The sequence below is a fragment of the Gallus gallus genome, chromosome 3 (assembly GCF_016699485.2).
Source record: "Gallus gallus isolate bGalGal1 chromosome 3, bGalGal1.mat.broiler.GRCg7b, whole genome shotgun sequence".
Classification (NCBI taxonomy): Eukaryota; Metazoa; Chordata; class Aves; order Galliformes; family Phasianidae; genus Gallus; species Gallus gallus.
Genome location: NC_052534.1, coordinates 14339150 through 14364237, shown reverse-complemented (window position 1 = coordinate 14364237; position 25088 = coordinate 14339150). Strand labels below are relative to the sequence as shown.

General features: G+C 40.8%; 2 protein-coding genes and 1 long non-coding RNA gene across 12 annotated transcripts in view; 1 reads left to right on the top strand and 2 right to left on the bottom strand.

Moving 5' to 3' along the window:
• Positions 1-22805, bottom strand: part of HAO1 (hydroxyacid oxidase 1) — a 35687-nt gene extending 12882 nt beyond the window's left edge. Inside the window, exons 1-5 of one of the 10 annotated variants that reach the window (XM_046938615.1) lie at positions 14542-14698; positions 12056-13230; positions 11469-11653; positions 9284-9392; positions 7826-7977 (exon numbers count right to left, since the gene is read on the bottom strand). In XM_046938615.1, the coding sequence (XP_046794571.1) occupies positions 7826-7937 (112 nt within the window). In that variant the 5' untranslated portion in view covers positions 7938-7977; positions 9284-9392; positions 11469-11653; positions 12056-13230; positions 14542-14698. The other 9 variants (XM_046938617.1, XM_046938616.1, XM_015283479.4 and 6 more) reach the window with 9 other exon arrangements.
• Positions 15890-20462, top strand: LOC121110392. The gene is made up of 2 exons (XR_005858775.2): positions 15890-15988; positions 16649-20462. It is a non-coding gene; the product is annotated as an uncharacterized LOC121110392 (long non-coding RNA).
• Positions 19991-25088, bottom strand: part of TMX4 (thioredoxin related transmembrane protein 4) — a 25765-nt gene continuing 20667 nt past the window's right edge. The window contains exon 8 of the mRNA NM_001199408.3: positions 19991-24015. Within this exon, the coding sequence (NP_001186337.1) occupies positions 23720-24015 (296 nt within the window). The 3' untranslated portion in view covers positions 19991-23719. The remainder of the gene's footprint in view (positions 24016-25088) is intronic.

The following is a 25088-nucleotide window of genomic DNA, read 5'->3' as shown; positions in this document are numbered from 1 at the left end:
TTGCAGATTTTGCTACCCCATGAAGAGCTGTAACCTGCAGAATCAACAGATTTTAAGGAGTAGCCTAAAGAGACATCTAAAAGGCTTCAGAAAATGCTGCCCACTTATATTTACCTTCTGCTTCCAAAAAAAAAAAAAAAAAAAACAAACCACAGCACACATCACAAAAGAGAAAATATAACGCAAACAGATGTAGAAGGATCTACACTGTCCTAGTGGAAAATGAAGTAAGATAGTTTATCACCCACTGCCTACCCGAGAAGAAGTGCATTGCAAACAACTGATTTGTTTTATTTTCTTTACCAATCGCTTGAAAACAGACTGCAACTTAATTAAAAGTGTAAAGAGGTCAAACTGCTTGTTGAAAAATATCTCACAGGTCAATTGTTTTTATAATATTCAGTAGTCAATCAACCCAATTGGAAATGCATCTATTGCCTTAATAAAATATATGTGTCTGATCAAGTACAGTCATATGCATGTGGGATAGTCTCCTAGATGGACATTTCACGTCAGTGAAGTGAAACAGGCATGTACAGGGTACAGTTCTTCCCACTGGCTATAAAGGCAGCCTCAGGTAAACAGATGTGTGTAAATGATTAAAATGTAGATAAACTGAGTTACACTAGAGCCATCCACTTCAATCACTGCAATTTTAAATTCAGTTTTCATTACTCCTGCTGTTGTTGTTCTTGCTTGACTACAATACATAGGAACAAAAATCTGGGTTGAAATAAAGTATAAATATTAATTGACTCAAAATATTATTCAGTGGAGTAAAAGAAATGACTCCATTCATCTTATTAAAATCCCAGGCTGACCTCATACTAGTAACTAATCAAAAGAGCCCCTTCTAAGGTATGTGGAAGGATGTGCTAGAGAGAATAAGATTCCAGTGGTGGAACAAGGACTGACCTAGCAAAGAACCAAGACCCTCTACATTGTAATCTTTTAATCAGCTCCCTTACAATTACTAGAAACAGTTCATTCTCAGAGAAGTACTCAGAAATAAATATCTTCTTAAAAAAAAAAACAACAAAAAACATATATGTTGAATGGGATGTCACAACTCCAATTCAAAAGTGATTTGCTCAACCAAGTCCATTATGTGATACTAAGAAGCAATGGATCAACATTCCTGTTGCTCTATCAAATATGAGTTCATGAATGAGAGAGAGGGTTGTTAACCCAACAACTGCAAAACCCTCAGATTAGATAAGGGAAAAAAAATTAAGTGTTATGCTTCAATCTGTTTTTAAGTATCCATTTATCTATAATCTTTTATTCTCAACTCAACATATACGGCGTAGGACATGAGAATTGTTACAAAAGCAGTAAATATAATCACAAAATTCTTCCCTTGTCTGACCTATGAAGTTAACCACTCTCTGGTAAAGCAGCAGCTCAACATGCGTATTTTGGATTCTCATGGTAAAATTCAAAGTCTCTGCACAAAAAAAAATCTGAAGTTTTAGAGACCCCAGGTTGATCTGCGCATTACATCGATCCCTCAAAACTCATTTTGACACTTCCGTAGACTTTCAAAAAGATGATGCATAGTCTTGAAGTATTGCCAGTTTTTTTCCTACCTCAAATCGGGATTCGTTAAAAATATATCCCCCCTGTTGGGGGATGTTGTCACTATCAGGATGAGGAAGCTTCACACAACTACAAGGCCCAGTAAGGCCCAACGCACCACTAATAGGGACATTATGTGGCGCTTAGGTGGGGGGAAGCTCCACTGACTTAGCTGCACAGGTGCCTCAGCTGCATTGCTATCTGCCTGCACTTCACCCAGGGAAACCCGGAGACACTTGGACATACGTGAACTGAGCCTCAAAGACATCTCTTCTCACCAGGTAAGATAAACTTCAATAAAAAAGTATTTCTACTGAAAAATTTTATGCAACAACAAATCAAGGTTCACAGTGGAACAGGACTTAGGAAGTCCATAGGAGAACAGAGCAATATTGGTGAGGCACTGGCACAGTGGCCTGGAGAAGCTGTGGGTGTCCCAACCTTGGAGACATTCAAGGCCAGGTTGGATGTGACCCTGGGCAGCCTGATCTAGTGGGAAATGTCCTCACCCACAGCACTGGGTTGGAACCAGATGGTTTTTAAGGCTCCTTCCAACTCAAACCATACCATGATTCTATAATAACATATCTCAGCCCAATACTTCATCCTGAAATTGTGTCTCTTTCCCACCTCTGATGGGATATCACTTCATTAACTGGTATGGAAAGGTATAGAGTTTACTCCTGCAGGCAACCCAGAGCATATACTTCAGCAGAGGATGCTGGAGGATGGAGGAGAGTCCGGTTTGAGCTTTCATATTTTGTCATCGTTACCTTGGATGAGAATGGTAAATCTTGCTCTTTTTTTCTTGGGCAAATTCCCCTTTTTTTCCTTTCAGGCACATCTCATGGCAGTCAAAACGCCCCACTGTAGTCACTTCTCCCTTTACCCACTGTCCCTGAATTAGGGGGCAAAGGACACATTTGGGATCAAAATGGTGTCCTTTTGTCACAGTGGTATTTCTCAGAAGTAGCTATGTTCTTTGAGCTGCATCTCCTAAGAAACAGAGTTGTTTAAATTACTTAACATTAGTCTCTTGATGAAACGCACTTGGCTGAGAGATCTCCTGCCCAGCCTTACCTCACTCACCCCCCTTTCAAAACTTTCTGTGCAAGCTGGGCCTGCAGTTTGTTGACACAACATTTTGTCAGCTGTGCAGAAAAGCTGGAGGCAGCAGGACCAAAATGAATCTAGCCAGTCTGGAAGGTCTATCATGCCAGAGAGCCCGTGTATAGTTATAGCAGAAAGTCCCCCAGCCATACCAAACTATAATATACACTTTCTTTCTGGGGGGGGGAGGCATGATATGAACAGCAGGTGAGGAATGGGTACAAAGTCCTACTGTAGTCACCGTGGCTGAGCACAAAGAGCAACAGACAGCAAAATCCCTCACTCGGTGCCACGGATAGGCACACCAGATGAGCACAAGGAACCTGAAATCAGATGACCAGCAGCGTTAAAGCAAATGAAAAACATAAGTCTGTTAAACCCAAAGGAATAAGGTGTTGCTCCCAGCCTAGGTGAAAATGACAGAGCTGCCAGTAACTACACAGAGTCAGAGAAAGCATTTCAGTCAATATTACTATTCTCTATTTGGCAAAGTAGACTGTGCAGATGCATCTCAGGTGGTGGTGAAATCCTTATTGAGTCAGAAGTAACTCAGAAAGTTGTTTGAGAGCAATTGCAGAGAGCAAATAAAATCATCAGATCTGAACAACTAACATTCTAAGCTTTCAAAAGATCTGGCCAAGAAAACAGTCAAGCTGCTCACACTGATTTTAAGCAAGTCTAAGAGAAGTCAGATACTGCAGTATTGCTTCTGAGTTGAAACAACAGAGTGCTACGAAATCTGTCAGTAAGAATTAAGACAGAATTATGTAAATAGCATCAATATATAACAGAGTAGAAGTCTCGATAAAAATAATTGTACATATCTGTTCACAATGAACTGAGATAACAAGAAATAGCAGTTTCTTGACAAGAAATAAAATCTTAACCAGTATCCAGCTTAAGTATACTGCAAGGTGAATCCCACTTACTGGACCATGAGTGCTATTGTACTTCAAGGGAGTACTGACTGGAGACTGTATGGAAGTCACATTGGTTTGCGAGCACAGTGTGAAGCTGGGGTGGCAAATTCATGTCTCTGCATGAAGGAACAGTGAAAATTTTTTTGGACAAGCAGAAAAATACTGTGTAGAATTAGCAACTTTCTGCTGAAAGGTGTTTAGAGAAAAGCCCTTTGCTCTTTAATGGTGGCTAAAATTATTCATCGAATTTGGCAAATATTTTTAGTTAACTGAGTTGAAATTTGAGTGAGAAGGACAAGAAAAAAAATGACTCTAAGTCAAAATGTCATGCGTTGATATTTTCAAAATGGAAATGTTTTTTTTCCAAGCTAACACTTCTGTTTCAAAAGTAAGCTATGGTTAAAAGCATCGGTTAGTAGGAAAATTCAATAAAACATTGTATTTTGGATCAAATTAAACATTTCAGTTAATCCAAAACTATTTTCCACCCAATTTTTCAGTTTCTCATGAAAAGAAAATCCATTATTTGCAACATTTCCATATACACCAATTAGCTGTAACTAAAATCCAGGGAATATACTTAAAGAAAGCCCTGAAAAAAAAAATGGACTGACTTCTGCCAAGATCCATGGAATTGTTTAGAGGACAAGAAAGCATTCTCTATAAGAGAGAACTCCAAGTCCATTTAGATTTGTTAAAGAAAGCTGAGGAGGAAACATATTGCTGCCTATATATTTAGGCTGCCTATATAGTTATATCTACGTAGTCTAGTTAACAGAAGTATAACAATCTACTCTCTAGAACTTGAAATCATACAAGTTCTGACCATAATTACAGCCTATACTGTTAAGAATGGAGTTAAACTTTAGAGTGACCCACAAACATTGCGTTCAGTCTTATCATTGGGAACTTCTATCACAATTCAACATTGGTTCTAAAAAAATAACCTTTACTAACGAAACAGGATTGTTGATGAAGCTGTGTTTAAGGGAAGCAGCCTGACTGAGACCTATTTAAGATCTGATGCATGCTCTTTCCCACCAGCTTGGTCACTTGTGTGGGAGTGTCACTTGAGCAGCAACAATTCCCAAAAACCCAACAAGCCCTGAAGCAAAGGTTCTGCAAGGAAGCCGTTTTATCTAATGAGAGAGCGTGACAGATACCCTTCTCTGTGGATAAAGGCACTGAAAGAGCACAGCATTTAAAAGCAAAATGTTGCTTAATAGAAGTAGCTGGGAGGACTAGGCACTGCTCTTGAAGCATGGAAAAAGCTTGTTCTTTCTACCTGTAGCACCCACCCTGTTCTGCAGGTGAAAATAACGTGAATCCGAGACCATGTCTTGAGGTTTGATCCCAACCAGGCAGCTCTATTGTTTGCAGCACCTGCTGCGTACTGCCTGAGCACACATACACACGCGTGCACTGTGATTGCTCCATTGGGCAGCTGCCACACTCCTGAGTGTGAGCCAAGGTTCACTACGCCTGCTCCTGCAGCCACTCAGACCAAGAGGGAACAAGACTCAGACCACAACATGTTTTTCAAGGGCCATCACAACAGCAGAGGCACCACTGCATGAGTCGCTTCCTACGTACCTGAGACAAAACTCAAGCATACAAGTACATGGTGTTTTCCAAAAGCCACAAGATTATGATCAGACTTCCTTGACTTGCATGAACTGTGGTGCAGCTAAAGCAAAAACCTATTTAAAGCAACCAACAATCTGGTCACTTCATTTCTGAAGTATTGCTAAGTTAAAGAGAATTTGGATGCAGCAAAATCCTCGATCCCAAATGTCCCAATTGTAAGGAAAGCTTTAAGCCAAACGTGTACTTTACAGCTAACTGCTGTCATCTTATAAGGTCAGACCAAAAGCTTGGCACTGAATGCCCTGCTCCACCTCTAACAGAGCACAAAACCAAAGACCTTGTTCTACAAGAAATGCTAATGCAATACAGAGGGTGTGATTTTAATTGCACTCTCCTTTGAAAGCGATGAAAATTTTACCAACTCCAAGGATACGTTTATTTGGCCACATATTCAAACCACTGCCAGTACACCAAGATCTCCTGGCTTGAAGATCCAAGAACGTTAAATGCAATAATCATATGTTAAAGTTTGAAACTAAACGCAAAAGAGTCAGGAAATTCCAAAATTAAGTTATCTACCACAACCATAACTCAGCCCTGGTAGTTAGCCTTATTTTATCACTTGATTGTATATGCAGTTACAGATTTATGACTTAAGATGAGGCCAGGCAACAGTGTCAGTGGGAGGTTTTGCTAAGGAACATCCTGGCTTTTGTGCATTTCTAATCTCACTCTTAACATGGCATTAATGTGTTTGCACTTAACAGCACTATGCTTCAGGGTTTTCTTCCAGCACAACCTGGGCCAGAAATAATCTGCGACTGTTGCCAAAGGACAGCACTAACACAGCTGACAGAACACAGCTTCTCAAACCAGTTCAAGGTGTTCGAGCTCCACCGTGTGGAGTGTGCCTGCACGTACGGTCTGGCTTTCTAATAAGTCTCGTAAAAAAAATACAAGTATGCTCAAATATACTACAAATCTAAGAAACCTTTGACAGAAAGTAAGATCCAGACTGCTCCTTGCTGACGAGCAAAGTGTAAGCCTTGTGACAGAGCTGTGTTTGCTGGAGCCCTGGGACAGCAACACAGAAGGGCTGCAGCTCATCACAGGGCACATCTCAGCCACGCTGGTTGTTAACAAGGATCAAGACCAGCTCACTGCAAGGGTTACAATTAGACTCATTTCACGCTGGCATTTGCTGCATTGATCATGGAAATGTTGTTAAATTAATAGCTCACAGGACTATATGTTTTGTAACCTTTTTCAGTTTGCTGGAGTGGAGTATTGAATACTGGAGTATTGAAATGCACACTGACACACTGTGCCTGCTGCATACAAACAGTCTGACCTCTTCTGAAAGTCATTTTGCAGCTCGAGTTAAATGAGGGAGAAATGTTTACATCTGAATTATATCCCATTTCTCACATCTTTTTAGGCTGTAGGCTCCATTTTGAAAGCATCTTTGTGTCAAATTTAGCCCAGAGGACCCTTACCTTGTTGGCTCCCTGGGATGTGCTCAAAGAACTATACACAACATAAAAAAATTAAATCATTCTGAGATAGACAAAAGCTTCAGCATTTCTGGAAGCAGAGACATGGATGGCCACTGGGGTTCGCGAAAGTTTTTGTGACAGGAAGTATTTTTTGTCATGGAAATGCACATACATTTATATTTATAGAATGTATATAAAATATATAGATGCTGTTTTCATTTTTTAAATTACAAATAGTAACTAGGATTCCTACAAGCCAGTGAAATACAGTTGGTTACAAGAAAGCAGAGCAGCTGTCATGGTGTGAAGGACTTGGTGAAGTGGGCAAGGAGGACATCAAGGGGAAATTTCTGACACCAGGCAACTCTTCAGCCAAGCAAGAAGTGCCCAAAGCTGCCAAGACAGACTTGAGCCAGCAATCAGACAATTTTTATTTTTTAATTGCTACTTCTGGTGATTTCTCTCTACCATTTCATTCCCAAATCAAGACCAAGAGACTATCCCACAAAGGCCAAAGCTGTGCAAGAATAACCTGTCAACAGCTGTTGGACAAACATTACACAGTCATATTAGGTAAGTACTGCAGCCTCTTCTGGCCCTACAAACAATTAGGGAATCTATTTATCTGCATTACAAAAGATTACAAAAACTTCTTTGCCAGTTCTCCAAAATGATACCACTCTCTAATTGGAAGAAGGCATTTACAAGAGGCAAGGGTTGAAAAGAGGGTTCCTATGGTGATGACTCAGCCCCAGATCACCAATACAGGGATGTTGCACTCACTGCACTTTGTGTCCCCCAAGCCCAGATGCCCACTTTGCAGCGTGTATTCACTGGGTGACCTGGCTTAAAGTGGATAGCACTCTTTTTCCCCCTCCCTTTTCACTCTTGGAAATTAAAAGCTACTATACTGACGTTATCAGACTGCAAACGCAATTGAAGATGTACGGACAAAAACCACATGCCTTAAATCTGGGATGCAGACAGGTCACCTCCTTTTCTGATATCCAGAGCATCTATCTTCTCCATTTGAAGACAGTGAAAAAAAGCACTCGCCTGTCCCCTTCCCACCAAGACTTAACTTCATTTATTCAGAGATAGGAGCAAGAGGACTGCAGGGACTCTGCAGTTTACCTTTAGCGGTCGCCGTCTCTCCATCAGGGTGAGCCATGCGCTGCATAGCAGTCGCCGCAACGCAGACCGGCATGCTGATTTTCTGCCCTAAGACCGAGGTTGACAGGTCCATTACAGACACGTCCCTGAGCACCCGGGGGTACAGCTTCCATCTGACACAGAGAAACAGAATAAAATACCTGCATCATTGAGGTTATAGCTCCAGATGTCCAAGAGCAGATTTTCCTGTTATCAGGAGAAAAAAAAAAAATGGTGAAAGCTGGAGGGGAGGAAGCAACACAAAGCACCAGGCAGCAGGGTGTTGGATCTAGAGCAGAGCTTCAGTGTGTGACCCAGACATGTAAAGGGAGCTGCAAAATGCACAAAGCCAAGAAGAAATAGCTAGAAGGGATTTAAAAAAAAAACCCAAAACAATGGAGGGTGAAAGGAAGCAAAGATGCTTTGAAAAGCGTTGGCTGGTATCCTTTGAAAGAAAAGACAGAAACTGCAAAACAGTGTTTACAGTGAATCTTAGCTTCTCTGAAAGCCCTGTGGCAGAACCAGATTACAGAGGATGTGCAGGACTCAGGTTAGATTTTGGGAAAAACTTATTCTCAGAAAGAGAGATAATGCAATGAAACAGGCTCCCAGGGACGTGGTGTTCAAGAACCATGGAGATGTGGCACTGAAGGACATGGGTGAGTGGGCACGGTAGCGATGATGGATGGACATGGTGATCTTAGAGGTCTTTTCCAGCATTAATGACTACGTGGTTCTGTAACAGAAGTCACCAGTTCCCCTCTCACTTCCCTCAGTGATTCCCTTAATGGACCAAGGAGCCAAAGGATACAGAATTTTTGGATAAAGCTAGCCTGACCAGTGCTCTCATGTCTCCTTGTCCCTATACTATGGCTGTCTGCACTGAAAGCCCACAGAAACAATTCGCCATGCCTCTTCTTGCAGAAAACAGATGGGCAGGAGCATGCCTTAGCTGTATTCAGATGAGATAGTTGGGGAAATTGGCTGCACTGCATCTCTATTGGCACCTTTTACAATCCAGTAGTCCTCAGAAGGCCCCATCTCCAGCAGCCACAATCTGCTGTGTGACACATACTTCGTTGAAAAGTAACTGCAGGCCCAGGGACAGCCCACAAGGAATTGAGACTTCCAGGAAAAGACCAAATGCAGCCACTATAATTTGTTACAGAAAAAGAATGTGTAGCACAATTGCTTTCCCAAGAGAGTAAATTATAATCTACTCCTTGAATGACTTGGCCCAGGACCCACTCAACTGTTCCTGACCTCGCTTTGCTTCCAATGTATCCACCATAAAACACACCAACCCAGAGCCACAGCCATATTCTCCACTGGGGTCTTCAGCTCAGCTGCAGACAGAAGCTGACTCCAAATAAGAACTAACAAAACCCACCTGAAGTTGCAATTAGGGTGAACATCACATGCTTAGACACAAAAAATTACCTTTGCTTTCTGCCACCAACTGGAGTGCAACAAGAAGACAACAATCCCTCTCAGAGCATCAGCTGGACAGCACTTCAATATCCAAAACCATCTCAGTATGGAAGCACTCCTGGGGGGTAGCCATGAAATCAGACTTTTTCTTGGCCATGAAGTAACACTGCAGCAAAGGCATTTCAGTATAATTCACAAGGAGGTGTGCATCAGCAGGTGCTAGCTCTCAGAGGTGTGCTCTGAGCAAGGTGCAAAGGTGCTCTGCAAGCAGTAATAGGCTTGCCCTCTCAGTGTCTCACTGATGCACCCTTCCCTCTGAAAGGACTGCAAATGAGAATACAGCTATTGAGTTTTAATTAAAGAAAATAATTAAAAGCTCAGTCACTTGTACTGCTGGACCTGACTACCCTTTCAGCACTAGAATGCCTGAGGGAAACTGACTACTGTCATTAGCAAGAAGATGGCAACCAGAGCCTTTGTTATCCTCAGACTATGCTCTTTGAGTAGCAGTCAGCTTGAGCTTGCATACTAAATGGACTGGTTGGGGTGGGGGGAGAGAAGAAAAAACAGGGAAGAGACAGACAATATCTTCATTTTACTGGAAGATCAAGAGACATTTTCATAAGATACCTGGGATGGAGTTGGGATGAGACCCAGATTTATTGAGCCATAGAATACCAGGCCATAACAGTTCTCCAGAAAGCACTCCTCAGGGAGGAGAAGGATGGTTATGGTGCTTGGAAAGGATGTAGCTGTGGGACTCAGCTGTAACATTTGATGCCAAGACACACACTGCAAGTATGCCTCCTTGGACTTGTTTTCATACTATTGTGTCAGACTGTTATTTTTCAGGGGAAGATGAGCTGAGGGTGGGACAAAGAAAACATGACTTCTATCCCCCTTCTTCCTAATCCTCATTCTAAAGGCTTTCTCCCTGCTCTGAGACATCTTTCCCCAGCAAATACAAAGAAAACACAAATCCTTTCATAACCTTGCTCATTTTTACAGGCTAGCTTAGAAGCATAAGGATGCAAAACATCACCTTCTGCAGTCTCCTAGTTCTCAGCTGTTCCTGACCCATAGGATTTTTACCTGGTGCAAATGACTGCCAAGCACACATTTGAGTATCAGCCCTGAAGCAGAAAAACTCCTTCAGTGCTTCCAGCTCAGAGAAGCAGAAAGAGCCAAAACCTTCCATCTTCCCCCCCAGCAAAATATACAAGAATAACGACGCTGTTAGAAGCAGCAAACACCCTCCTTTCCCCACTCACTCTTACATGCCATCAAACAATTGTCCACAAGCTTTTTGGTGTCAGATTTATTAACCCCAGTATTTAAACGCATTTCTCTTCTGATCCCCTTAAAATAAACAACAACATAAAACAACAAAGCTTTTCTCCTTGCATCTCAGTAGGTTGTATGCTCTATACCATTATCAAATCAGTCCTTCTAACTGAGCACTGACTGGGTCTCACAAAGAACACTGACGGGATCACCACCTTTGCATTATACTCTTTGACAGAAGCAGCATCAGATCTTAACGTGGATTTTTTCAGCTGCAAGTTTACCAGGCATCTGAAATGACCTATTTTCTGGACAAGCCATGGGGATATACCCTTAACAATAGTAAGCAAAAAAACAAGCACAGTATTTCCCAGAAATGAGTGCACACGTTCATTAGGCTGCACACAAGACCTGCTTCCTCCTATTCTTTGGGCAAAAGCATTGCCAGGACTTTTGTTAAGGCCTCATGCAATTTTCTTTCATCATCTTCTGGTCACCCACAACTTTTCTAAGCCACACTAAGACTCCTGTGCTATAATCAGCAACTGCAAGTTACTGTATCTTTCCTCCCAGCCAGAAGCTGGGGAGCACTCCTGATCCAGACAGCTTCACCAAAAAGCTGTTTTGAAAGAAGGATGAAAGTGAAGTGGCATTAGTGGGCTTTCCCCATTTTCTCCCCTATTCAAAAATATCAGAATGTCAGTTATCTTGCAATTGGGCAAGACAGAAGTTCTCACTTTCCATACTCAATCCTTGCTGTGAAGAACCACTGAAATTTTCAGAATGTAACATTTTCAAGCAGCATCTCTTACTTCTCTAAATTCACACTACGTCCCTTCACAGTGCATCACAAGCAGCATGCTTGGGAAAGGACACACCGCTCAGGCAAAGGCCCCATCCCAGCCCCTACCTGCTTTGATAACCTTAACCTCTCCTCCAGCGCCTACTTCCCAACTTCCCATGGGAACAGGCACGTGCTATTGCTGCGCAGGGCCAAGTAATGAGCAGCTGCTTTCGCACAAGGAAAGTATTTTCTCTCCTCAGATGTCTCATCATCCATATGGCAACTTTTTTTCAGGGCACTCTGAATCTGAGCTGGAAGACATGGCAGAAACATAACCAACTTCTTATTAAAAGCATTCATTTCTTCTCTCCTCCCTGTGACCTGACATGCCTGTTTGATCCTAGTCAGATTTTCAGTCTTCTTGTGTTTTTAAAGGCCCATGCCCAGTCATTTTAATGCCCTTAACCCCCAACTACACGATGACACAATTGCAGAGAATGTGTGTCAATGCTATCACCGATAAAGAAGAAACGACGTTCCCTGTATGTGACAACAAAATGCATCTTCTCCAAATGCCACTGGGAAGTCAGTGGCAGAACTTGTCACAGCAGATTATTGGAAACGTCTTCCTAAACACACAAGCTTATTTTCATTAAAATGCTGAGAGATTTCAGATTGATTTCTTGAATGCCACCAAGCCAAAGGCAACTCACCCTTGTCTTGAAACGCACTCTTCATTCAGGCCCATTGGTTTCTTGACAACTTGAGGGTGAATTTAATCACCAGACAGAGCAGTGTTGGAAGGACGCGTGGTGTTTTGGAACACAGAACAAACGCAAGGTGAATAAAGTCAGATGCCATAGGGAATAATGTATGCTCTCATGTCCTAAATAATTGTCTCTGGCCTTATTGCCTCATTTATGCAACTGCCGTCTCCACTTCATTTGAAAACCGAAAGAAAAACTGATCTGGCTTTAGCAGGAAAATGCTGATGTTGAGATGCAAGCACTGGTTCTTCACATCAACATCAATCTCAGATAAAATGGAAGCCAGAGGATAGTCGCTGTAATTATCATTAGTCTCATCTTAAGCCTTGGTCTTTTGGGGGCACTTTATGTGGCAGTATCTGATTACAGGTCCAAAGTACTTTAAGCTCCTCTGCTGTCAAGAGGACAGGACTTTGGATTTTATCAGCAAATGGATATGACCTGCACTGTTCCAAAAACTGCACGAGCCATTCCAAAGGTAATGCATGCATTATCTATCAACACAACCATTCATTTGCTACATCGCTCCAGAATGATAATCTATTTCCATTGTAAGTGCAACCATTACATTGCCAAAAAATTAACAGCTCAAACTGAACAGATATTTTTTCTAGATATGCCAGCCAACTAAATGACCTTGCAGTGCACACCACAAATGTTTGGGCTACAAAATTCACACTCCAGGTTCTATTTCATTCTTTTTTCTTTTCCATTCAAACACAAACATTTATACACATAAATATTTAAAGACATTATTAAACATCTTCAATCGGAGTGAACCCTAAGTCCTGAAACAGCACAATTAAGCTTTTGATTGGAGAAATCAATGAGAGTTCTCTGATCATTGCTAGCAAAGCTCTGTGTACGCACTTCTTTCACAAAGTTGTCTGATTTCGTGATCGTTGTGGGTGTAAAGTCCATCTTACTTAATACTTACCCATCAGCTGCACTCGGGAATAGGGAGATAATGAGTAACACGTTCAAAAACACAAAGACTGAGATTCAAGGACTGACCCCAAAATAGCAGTCCTGGATTCATGCCATGGTTAGGACATGCCCCTCTCAACTGCATCGTAATAAAAATAAAGGCTTTTTGAAGTTGCTTGTGCCAAAGTTAAGTCCTATAATACAGAATAACCACAAATCCAGATATGAGGTTTGCATTTCTAGATGTGCTGCCAGGAAGCCATCAGACACACAGATGTTGTGCTCAATAGTTTTAGACCCAAGGGCTAATAAATGAAAATCCCACCACCACAGGAGGTGCCTCAGCAGCTACAAGTGGGGACCACTTAAGAATCAAGATCCAGGCCCTGGAAACCTGTGCTCAAATGACTCTGAAGTTCAACATCCCATTAGAATAGGTGAGAGGGTTCACCTTTGCAAAGGGAAAGGATGATCTAGCAGACAACTTCAGTTATGATGTTCTTTCTTATAAGGAAGCTCTGTGCTAGTGCTGTAGGTGTCAGAAACCAGGGGACAGCACGTCTTATGCCAGGGACTGGGTTTTGGAGTCTGATCACAGCTCTCCCACTGCTTTATTGGGTGACAGTTCTGGCTGCCTTCCTTCCTTCCAGCCACGTTTGAGCTGATACTCTGGTAGCAGAGCAGCAGCAGAAATTCAGGGAATGCGGAACCAGTGTAACACAAAGCTATACGGTATCAGCTTTGACACTCCTCCACCAAACGTTGCTTTACTCCAGGTTGAACCCAGCACTTACAGAACAAAGGAGTTGAGTGAGTTTGGGTTTTGACAACAGGACAGGGAACAGTTACAGCCTGCAAGTCAAAATCAGTTTTATAATAGTTCCCATCGTTTACAATATTTCATGGTTAAATGCTGATCATGTCTGAAATCTGAACACAGCTCAGGCACACAGTACTGAGCGCTGGCCTTCACACCTTGCTCCTCAGCGCACTGCTAGGATGCACAGCTCCAATTCAGCAATACTGCACAGACACTCAGCGGGGGAGGCCACGAAAGTACTTCAATTTAGGAGGAATAGTTCAGTCAAAAGTGACTTCTAAATCTAAAAGGATCTAAAAGGTACAATAACACAAGAAATCTTTGTCTGCATGACAGCTTAAAATATAGAAAAAAGCAACAATTTCATCAACTTTTATTAAATATTTGTCCCACCCAGAAATTTTGCTTCCCTAAACAAAAGAAACAAAATGCAGGTAAAGCTAAAAGCACGCTAATGAATCCTAGGGACTGCTCTGATGGAAAATTGTAGCTGGGGGAAAGAAAGGGAGGAACTGATGTTCTGAGAAGGATTTCATTGAGTTTTTTTCCTAACATTTACAGAAGTTTCAGAAAAATTAAGTTTTGTTAGCACAAAATCTAACATTGTACCACACCTACTAATAATGTAAACAGATACACACACACACACACACACGCTCTCTATAACCTTAAATCATTCTCCTACCTTGAAAATGCTGCTACATTATCTGCTAATGTTTCTTGGTCATCTGCTCCGGATCGGTAATAATCATACACTGATTTGGGGAGAAATGTTTTAGCATAATGCTCAAAATCAGCAACACAAACCGGCTTTCCAGACATGTCTGCAGATCTCACAGGATAAGTTTATTCCTACTTACCTCTCTTTTAAACTCTGTATTTCTGTCTGTAAATCATTAATAGGGGATCGCATCAAGATTTGACTTTCTTATCTATGCACAAAAAATATACACCAACTTCTTGTATCGCACTGGACTTCAACACCATGTTTCATTTCACGTGGTCAAAGCAAATGCAGAACATACTGGAATATGCTATAGCAAAAAAATAGAAATGAATAATCAAAGAAAGATGTGGGTGTGATACATTTGACTTAGACCTCAAGTAAGGGACGTATCATCCCAATTTTCCATCAAAAACACCCTGGTGACGGAGAAAAAAAGGTATCATATGCATCCAAAAAGCAAAATTCTGCTTCAGTTGACTTAGAAATGCAGGTCCAGGCCTGGACTGGCATTTATAACCGTTAAGACTGTTCCCAGTTATTTACATTAAAACTGCAGATTTGGAATCAGGTTGCAGGGACACAGCTGCCAACCAGCTAGGACAGCTACTGCATCCTCATGCAAATGACTGCTGCTTTTTAATGTAATTCCACCTCCATAGCCCAGAAAGCTGTAGTTAGCTACATTATGAAGTCAGATACACTTACCGGCTCAAAATAAAGTTATCTTACCACTTGAGCTTATACTCACCCAAAATGTAACAGATTAAGATTTCTTGATCTAACGAATACACATCCATACCTCATTTGCAGCAGGTACACAGTACTTGTTTGACAGGGAAAACTTACAGTTGGCCGCGTGTATATATAATGCAGCTTTGCACTTTTCAATCATTCTTTTTTTTTTTTTTTTAGATAAAAAACAGATTTTGGAGAGAACAGATAAATCAACCCCTTAAATGGAAACATTCTCCCATGCACAATGTAAGGTGTGACAGAACTTCGCAGTGTGCACTGCAGCCACCACAGCCCAGCACACACCTCTGTCATCACAACGCTGCAAACAGAGCAGGGGGCTGCCATTTGTTCATTATGAGTTACTTACAATGCAACACAACAAAGAAATGCAATGCAACAGAAGTACATCTGCAACTTACTTCCTCCAGCAACACGTGGCTTTAAGTGACTTGATGTTAGATAATTCTTCAGCCCTGCTGAAGGCATCTAGTTAAACATAAACCTCTGCTAAACCGCAACCATCATCTCTGCTGCTGGTTTATAAATAACAGCTAGGAACACAATATTCTGCAAAGAGTGAGAAAAGCGCTTACAATTTAAATGAGACTGCCAAGCATCTCTGAAGGAATATTTCAGGGACTGAAGAAGGAATAATGGTGCCAACTGGAAGGTCAGGTTTGAGAATTGTCTAAAGAGAACAAGGTTGTTGCCTAAGAAATGTGCAGCTATTTCAAACTGCTTTTGCAGATCTCAGGGCATCTTGGCTTAAAACATTCAGGGTGCGTAGGGGGTTCTTTTTCCTAGCCAGTTAGAATAGTCATGGAAGGAATTACTGGGAATGATTATCAATATGCATAGTTACATCATCAGGCATTCATCACACATCCACAATGAATACAATTTAAATGCAAACTGGCTTACATTGACATTTCTACGTGCTTCCAGCATAAAACCTGGGGATATATCTGCTTTTCTTACAGTTTACATTATCTATGCTGAAAACCGGGTATTTGTTCTAGAGCATAAAACAATAAGCACTGCTCAATAGTTAAATGTATTAATATATTGCTGAATCCAGTTGCACATATCACGTTGGAAGTTTGCACAAAAATTGCTGATAAAGACCATTTTGCTGTTGATCTTCCCCCTCCACTTTTATATCTATATCCGCTTCAAAATGAGTGAAGCCCTTCAATAACACTTCCCACATCAATCTTTCTCTCCATTTATGTTGACATGCCATAGTCAAATGACAAAAGCCTGCCATGCCTTTACAGGTCATTATTTATCAATCATGCTGAATGTTCCTCTTCCCTTCCTTATCACTAAGGTGTTCACATATGGATCCCCCAAGAAATCCCTTATGGATCCCCCAAGAAAATGCCAAGCATGCTAAAGCAGAATGACTTCTTGCTGCAGCCCAGACAGCACACCCTGGGAAGCTACAGCCCTCAGCACACCAGAACCAGACATCCTTGTGCTCCAACAGACAGCTCTTCCTGCTGCTGGCCAGTTTATGAGTTGAAGTGTGGAAGAAATTGCTAATATCACTACAAAAGAAGAATTATGCTAAAAGCTTAAACTGCTGCTAAGTTGCAACCATAGCCTCTTTCCAGCAGCATGAGTGTAATCTGCTAAGACAGCACTGCAAATGTCTCCCCCACACATGTGACAGCAACATACAGACCAGCTTCAACACAGCTTCCTTCGAAGCAATTGACTCCTTATTTAATGCATCTATCTGGTTTACTTCCTCTTAAAAATGAGGAATATCCTCTGTCTGTTTAATGAGACATCAGCTGTCTCACTTAAGGTAAATATATCCATCTATCTATCACCAATCCAGGAAGGAGAACCCACAGAGGGCTGCAGAAGACAGAGATATGACTTAGAAGCCAAGAGAGTGTTTTACAAAATATCACTACGCTTTCATGTTTACGTATGGTTATTTGACAAACAGAGAGAAGAACAGAACAACATCAAATCTTAGCCAGAATCACTGTGTTCCTATTGCAGGATTGGAGAAACAACATTGGTTATCTCTTGTGAAGCAGCAAAAACTCCACTGGGAAAGAAGGAGTCAGCTGGGATTTTCTCTCTTCACAAAACTTTAACTGGAAAAGTTAACTGCAGTACATAATTAAGCTATTTCAAGGTACCAGTGACTACTGAAGTGTTTCTCAATAAAGCTGTTTTATCAAGTAATTTTTTACATAAGTAAAAGGCTGTTCTGACTTTCAAATTCCCCATGAACACTCCTGAATTCTCTCCAAACAAAAGCAGAACGCATGTCTTCACTGACTTGAATGGCCTTCCCTATCTCCCCAGTCAGAGCTGAAGGAACTGACCTTGGCCCCTCCAAGTCACTCACAAGATTCAACAGAAAATATTTTTGTCCAGCAATCTGTGATTTCAGGAGGAGATTGAATCAGAGGCAGTGCATTTATTGCAATAACGAAGACAGATTCTTGTCACTTGGCATAGCGCAGTAAGTGGCCCTAGAAAGCCCCCAACGAACATCTGTCTTGTGAAGTCACTTGGGAGGTCTGGGACTGCTGGGGTGGAAGGAGCCTGGAGCATCAATTACACAAACAGTTCCTCTTGGAGGAACCATAAAACTGGGTACTAAGAAGACAATCCAGGGGAGATCCACAAGAAGGTGTGCAGCACCATTTTTGGCCTTCAAGCTGCACAGCAAAACCCACAGTCCTAAGAAACCCTTACAGGGCTAGGAGGGGTGGTTTTCAACAACGATGCTGTGTGACACTCACAGCACAGGTTTGACTGAAGAATCACAGAATTGTAGGGGCTGGAAGGGACCTCTAGAGATCATTGAGTCCAAACCCCGTGCCAAAGCAGGCTCCCTACAGCAGGCTGCATAGATTGGTGTCCAGATGGGTCTTGAACATCCCCAGAGAAGGAGACTCCACAACCCCCCTGGGCAGCCTGTTCCAGTGCTCCTTCACCCTCACTGTGAAGAAGTTCTTACACACGTTTGTGCGCAACTCCCTGTACTTCAGCTTGTGGCCGCTTCCCCTGGCATAGAGCTCATGTTCTATGCAATATAGGGAGGGACAAATTAAACCTTGAATTAGACACCAGTATTATTAGACACTAGTAAAACAGAGACTTGACCTTCCATCACTTTGATTTCTATTGTGCATCTTGTACAGCAAAGCTCAGTACAGGCTATAAAGACCTCCTTTCAGCTGGAAACTCAGTAAACCAACACAACAAAGCCATTTACTACCCACAAGAAGAATCAGGGACCAGACTTTGTTTACATCTTACATTTCCAAACTGGATAAAAGGCAGCTTATTCCTGAGAAGAGTTGCAAATGCATCACAAAGGACATGCACTGCTTCAGCCTGGGCAGCTCTTTACAGCCAAATATGCTGGTGTTCTATGCACGTGTATGGGGGTGCATGTATTTGTGTGGGGGGGGCATTTAATGCTTGGGAAAGGGAGGAAAACCGTTTCCTTCCCACTAGCATACTGCAGCCAAGAGACCACCTGCAAAGACGTTGGCTGCAGCCATCCAGCTTTTCATTTTGAATGTGTGCTCAGCCCCTCAGAATAAAAACATACTACTCAGCATCACTACTTCCAGACCTGGGAGCCACCACGATTCAGTGTTGTTCACTGGCTGCAAAGAATGGGGGGCTGACAAATCAAGTCAAAAAGTCAAGACAGCTGCAGTTGCACTATAAAGAAGTTAGTGCCAAGTTTTCTCTATAAAAACAGAGCTTAAAAGTAATTTTCAGAACTTGACTGGATTTTCACCTGTAGTATTCCACCTGTTCATTTCATAGCAACAATTTCAAACTCTCACATAATGACATGTGAGATTTTTAAAGAGCTGATTTAGTTTATGTTCTACTACTTATGCTTTGTTTGATACCACTCCCCCTTAGAATTTATATCAAGAAATTGATGCAGTGGCAAATAAAAAGCGACCTGTAGATCACCCAACCTGTTCAGCAATTCCATTTCACGCTGAAAGGCAGTTCAGGAAACTCACGTTTTGAGAATGAATTTGAATGCATACTGGATCCTGTAGTTGTTCACATTGTCCACATACACTGACAGGGGTTCCTGGTAGTCACAAAACATCACTTCTGCCTCCAGCATGCCTGGCCTTGAGGCCTATTTCTTCAGCAGTGACTACTGCCTGAGAGCTCTGAGAAGAGGAACCATTTAGACCTGTGAGCTTCTTCACCACGTTAGCAGGGAGACATCCTACAAGTTCGAGAGAGAGCCAGCACACTGTTGATGGTTAGAAGACTGGATTAACTCAAGAGAGTCAAAACAAACCTGACACAGAGGTGACAGTCACCAATGGTTCAAAGCTACACTGTTTTGCTCAGCAGCCTCCATTTATCCAGCTGCATTTTGTACTTACAGAAGTTCACTGCTCAGCTCACAGTTACTACCACGAAAAGATGAATCCAGGTGCTTTTCCAAACAGCTAATGTAAAGGTCCATTTTCTCAAGAGTTTGAGAAGTCTTCACAAGCAAGCTACAAGCTTTTATTAATATTGATCTCCTGACTAAAAATAAGTTGTTAATCAAACAAGTAAGCCATCCATACACTGAAAAAAAGTGAAAACTAACTGCAATAGGATCATAAACACAAATTCATATGAAATATCAGTAAAAATATCCATAGAATAAATCTGCAAAACTTTAATATAAAAGATTCTGTATAACATTTCAATAAAGAAAGCCCACAGAGCAAGTGTTGCCCAGAACAGGCGCAGCATATACAGTATTCCAAGACTTGGACACACATTTCACACAAATCTCGAGGACAGCAGTTGTGAAAGGCTGTGTTTCTAGCCTCTTTAAAAAGGAACCCATTGGATTTTTGAGTGACTTGACTTCAAGCATTCATATTCAGATCCATCAAGGACTGGGTCTTAAAGTGGCACATACCTCATCTGAAATATACATTGGTTCTCTAAAGTCTTCAGTCACGTCTTATGTATAGCTCTAGTTTTCAAGCCTCCCACTTAACAGCTTTATCCTTAATCAAAACATTATGAACAGTGCTCACAGCAGCTTCTCCATGGACATTTTGTCTATACTGAGATTGCAGGAACTTCCATTAAAAAAAACACATCAATCTTAGCAGAGGACAGATGACAGAACACTCATCTTGCACAGGATCTTCACATCGACTTTAAAGGATACATAATGATCAAATACTGTAGTAATACCTAATAAGTACTATATCTGTATGATTCAATTAAAATGTGTCTTAGCAGAACATACACTGACACTGCAGTCTTACTGCATAGAGAGTGGCTACACTTCGGCTTACAAGAAAGACCTTTACGGAGCATGCTACTTCTTACTTGTCTGCCAGACACAATATTACAACTCAGCATTTGCAATACCATGCTACAATATTTTCCTGCAGATGTTAAACCAAGTTGGAGATCAGATTTTAGAATAGCAATTGCTATGTAACCATTTGAACACAACTTGCTGAACTCTGGAATAAGACACTGCTATTCATGTCAAATACAGTCAAACCCAAGTTAGCATACTTCCTATTTTATTCAAAAAAAAAAAAAAACCAACCACAGGACCAATGACATGCAGGTTATGTTGTTCGAGAAGCCTTAGCAGCTTCCTATTAGTGGCTTCCAGATTCACAAGAAAGATCTACAAACAGATGTACTGCTATCACTTGCTGCCTGCTTACTTAATCCCCTCACATCAGAGTGATCTTGTAGTTTGGTTCATTATGATGGAAAATATGAACTTCATTTTAAATAATCCAAACATAACAGATATGCAAAAGCAAGAACTGTAAATAAAGACTCCAGACAATCATCAAACAACAGTTTCTGATCTTTCTCACATCATCTCAGAAACCCCGCATCTGCTAAGACAAGGTGCCACTTCTGTGGGGTTTTTGTTTGTTCTTAAAAAGAAAAAAAAAAAAAAAAAATCAAGGACATCATAATGGAGTACAGCACTCGTGAGAACATCTTACTCACATAAACATTCAAAAAGCCCAAATATCTAATCCTGAGCACACACGAGACCTAACATCATTTAATACTTCTTTAATACTTCATATTCTCAGCAGTGTAAGACAAAGCCACTGGGAGGAATAAGGATGTTCTGTATTTTTCAAAGTTTGGAGCATCTTTAAACAGCCAGAGAGGAATTGAGATGACTGGCTTTACACTGTTAAAAAAAGTAGAAAGAAATTGAATAAAAGTTTAATACTTATATATTCTTTCTGACATATTACAAATACCACAATGCCCTACACAGTTGAAAATATTCTCTTTGGTACACAAATGCATCACTGTCCTCAACCTATGCTGGATACAGTTCTTCCATATTCCTCAGTGTGCAGTAGCTTTGGACCCATGACTGAAAGGATATATCAATGCTTATCTTACACAAGTCTATGTAACACCGGTCTCTACTTGTCTCATGAAATATGCTCAAGTCTCATTTTCATTTTAGATAATGAAAAAGGCAAATACGTCCTAGAAACTACAAAACTGTGCTCTGTGCTCTTATGTGCACAGTTTTTCCCTCTACAGTAGCCACAAAAGTTTTAAATTTCGCAAATACATGTTTAGTTTGAGCTTTTTAAAATAAAATTTTAAACATCTCAACTGATACGGAGTCCTGCTGTCTGTGAGATTCTACACCTTCCTAATTACATGGAAGAATACACAGATAACACAAACCAACTGTTCTCATTATAGTGCAACTGTATTGCCTCCACATATGCGAAAGCGTATTTACATATCTCCACTACCGCAGAATGAGATTCAACCTCAACTCGACCCACTCCATAAAAGAAACATATTTAATAGATGCAGAGTAATTTTATCTGTTACAGCTGTATAAAGAAAAATTTAAACTTCCTACTATATGGTTCCAAGACAATACACAATAGATAAGCTCAGCTTTCTTCGTAAAGTTGACTAAATACGCTCTCTATGAGCATTAAAAACCAAATTTCAAGACAAATTGGCCCTAATAATATCAGTCTCAAAGGAAACTAGCATTTTGCACTTGCAACTTCTCTTCTAGTAAGAGAAATGATTTCATCTGATTACTCTTTATCCTAGATGAAATTCATGCACATTAGCAAGTTTTATGCAATATAAAAAAGTTAATCTCAAGATACATCTTATGCACATGTTGATCATACATCAAATAAGGAACATTCACGATCTCACTGTAAATATTCTTTACCTAAAAAGCCATTAACCAAGTCAACCAAAGGAGAAAAATATAGATATCATTAATGACTTAGTTAGCTAATCATACCTAATGCTGTCTACCTGGCAAGCCATTTTCACTTTATACAGTTTGATACACATTTACCTTGAAAGTAGCAAAACCAAAAGCTTTTCCTTGCTTTTCACCCCTGCCCCTCCCTTTTCCTAATGTGCTGAATGTAGTAACAAAGTAGAAAAGTGACAAAGGAGAACCCCTAAGTGCCCCCTCAATTACTACTACTGCAGCAGTTTGAGCTCTGCCAAAACCATTCTGGGTTGGAAACAAGCAGAACTGCGCTGCACATGTCAAGCCTGTATTGGGGAGAAAATACGCAACACGCTGGCTGCAAAATGAGTACTTCTTGCTACAGTCTCCAAAGAAAAGAGTCATGCTCTGGCAGAAGTTTTCTCTGACCAAAATAATTTCTTTTAAAAACTCTTAATTCTAAAGATATTTTAAGCATCCAGCTCTCACTCTTGGTGGGTCTGAAGCTTTTGATTATTCAAACTCCTTGGGTCAAAACAAACAAACAAAAAAAAAAAACCAACTGATAAGCCTAAGCTGTGCAGCATGCCTCTGAATTACCACAACCTGAAAAAACTGGGGCTACACCTACCAGGGCACAAAGCAAAGCACACTGCATGATATACTTTCAAAACAAACAAAAGGTGCTTCAGTTGAAAGCAATAAAAATAAATCCACTGTATACAATGTGTTTAAACAGAAGACTAGTAAGGTACCTTCTTCCACTGCTCTATCGCTGATCTGGTGCTTGTGTGGCTTTTGGAAAAAATTAACATTCAGACAGAAAAGTCACAGGCCTGCCAAGCTACTTAAGAATCCAAAGTCCTTGCCTTTTTTAGGTCAGTGCTGAGACTCCATCACACCCCCTTTTCCCTTAAAAGTCTTCAAAAACACAATAACGCTCACTTTGATTGTCACGGCTGAAGTTATACAATACACAGCATATATGCTTATAAAACAAACTCAGTGAATAATTACTAGTTTAAAAGAAAAAGAAAAGCCTGCTGAAAGAGCAGAGGTTTTTCGTAAACAAGTGATAAATCAAGTGTAAGCTTCAGCTTCAGACCCAGGGTCTGATACTTCTTTGGTCCAAGTGTATAAAATACGCCCCAGAAACTACAGTCCACCATCAGCCACCTGACTTCGACGCTGTCTTACTGAGCTTTCAGTCTCTGAATCAGCTAAAGGCTGCTCATTCAAGTCTTCCATTTCTTCTTCTTCACCTGATTCTTTTCCAAGCGCCAAGTCCTCTTCAGAGTCATCAACACTTGAATTTGGTGCATCTTCTCCTTCTGAGAGGTCTTTTACCTCTGCAGCCTCTTCCGCATCATCTGCAGAAAGCTCTGTGGCCTCCTCCGGTTCTTCTAACACTGCATTCTCCGCATTCTCCACATTCTCCTTCGTAATTACTTCTAAACAAAAGAGTTTCAAATGAAATTAGACTGATATTCAGAACAATGTCTTTTAAAGGTACACCATTACATATGTGAAATACATCAGGTACCTTACAATATATTACAACTCCAAAATACTCGTGAACTTTGCTGAAAACTTTTGAATAGCACTGTTTTTTCCCTTATTTTTCAATTCTTTCAAATAAATCTTCAGTAGTCTTTCTCTTCCATTATCATTCATTTTACCTGCCTATCAGGCAGAGAGCTTTTAAATGGCTCCACCAAGTTACAAACTAAAGACAGGACAGATGGTTTGGTTCCTTGAAGAGATATCATTACTAAACAGATCAGTGAGAAAGTGATACCGATCAGCTCTGTCAGGTAACACCTGCTGCTGGGTCAGTAAGCCAACTGGGTAGCAAACTGCAGCAGTACACTTTTTCTATCGATACAGTGATTCTGAAAAGAGTAATTTTGCATCTTTAAGAATTCTAAATTTGTCTGAAGTCTTACTGGCAAGTGTCACAGATGCATCTTCTTATACAGCAAACAGATGTACATAGTTACAAAATAAACTTTTAATTACAGTTCAGTTTTGACACCATTTGATAGCACAACTGTGCCACAAGGAGTTCTAGAACTTCACACACATATGATCTTGACAACAGGCTCAGTTTTGTGTACAAGCCTTTGCCTCCCACTCCCTATGGAGCAGGATGCTGGTCTGAAGCCCTCTCACTAGGCCCCAGCAAGATGCATCCTTTCTTTTTATTTGAAGGAGATGTAACACCCCACACCACATATTTTTTTCCCTTAAGATTAGTGAATAACATTAAAATTTCAGAGGAAAATTTAGTTCTATGTGGTGAGGGAGGGGTTAAAAAAAAGAGACAACATCTAATCACCAGGAGGTGAAATTTCCTCCCTTTCCCTCATGCACTAAGAAACAGCCCTGCATACAAGATTCAGACCCAGAAACACTTGTTCTAATCTTTACCCATATGAAGCTTATATAGGGACTCTCAAAGACTCAATACTGCAACAAAGTCTGATTTGTGGCTAATGATAAATTGCAGTCCAAGTTCCTTAAC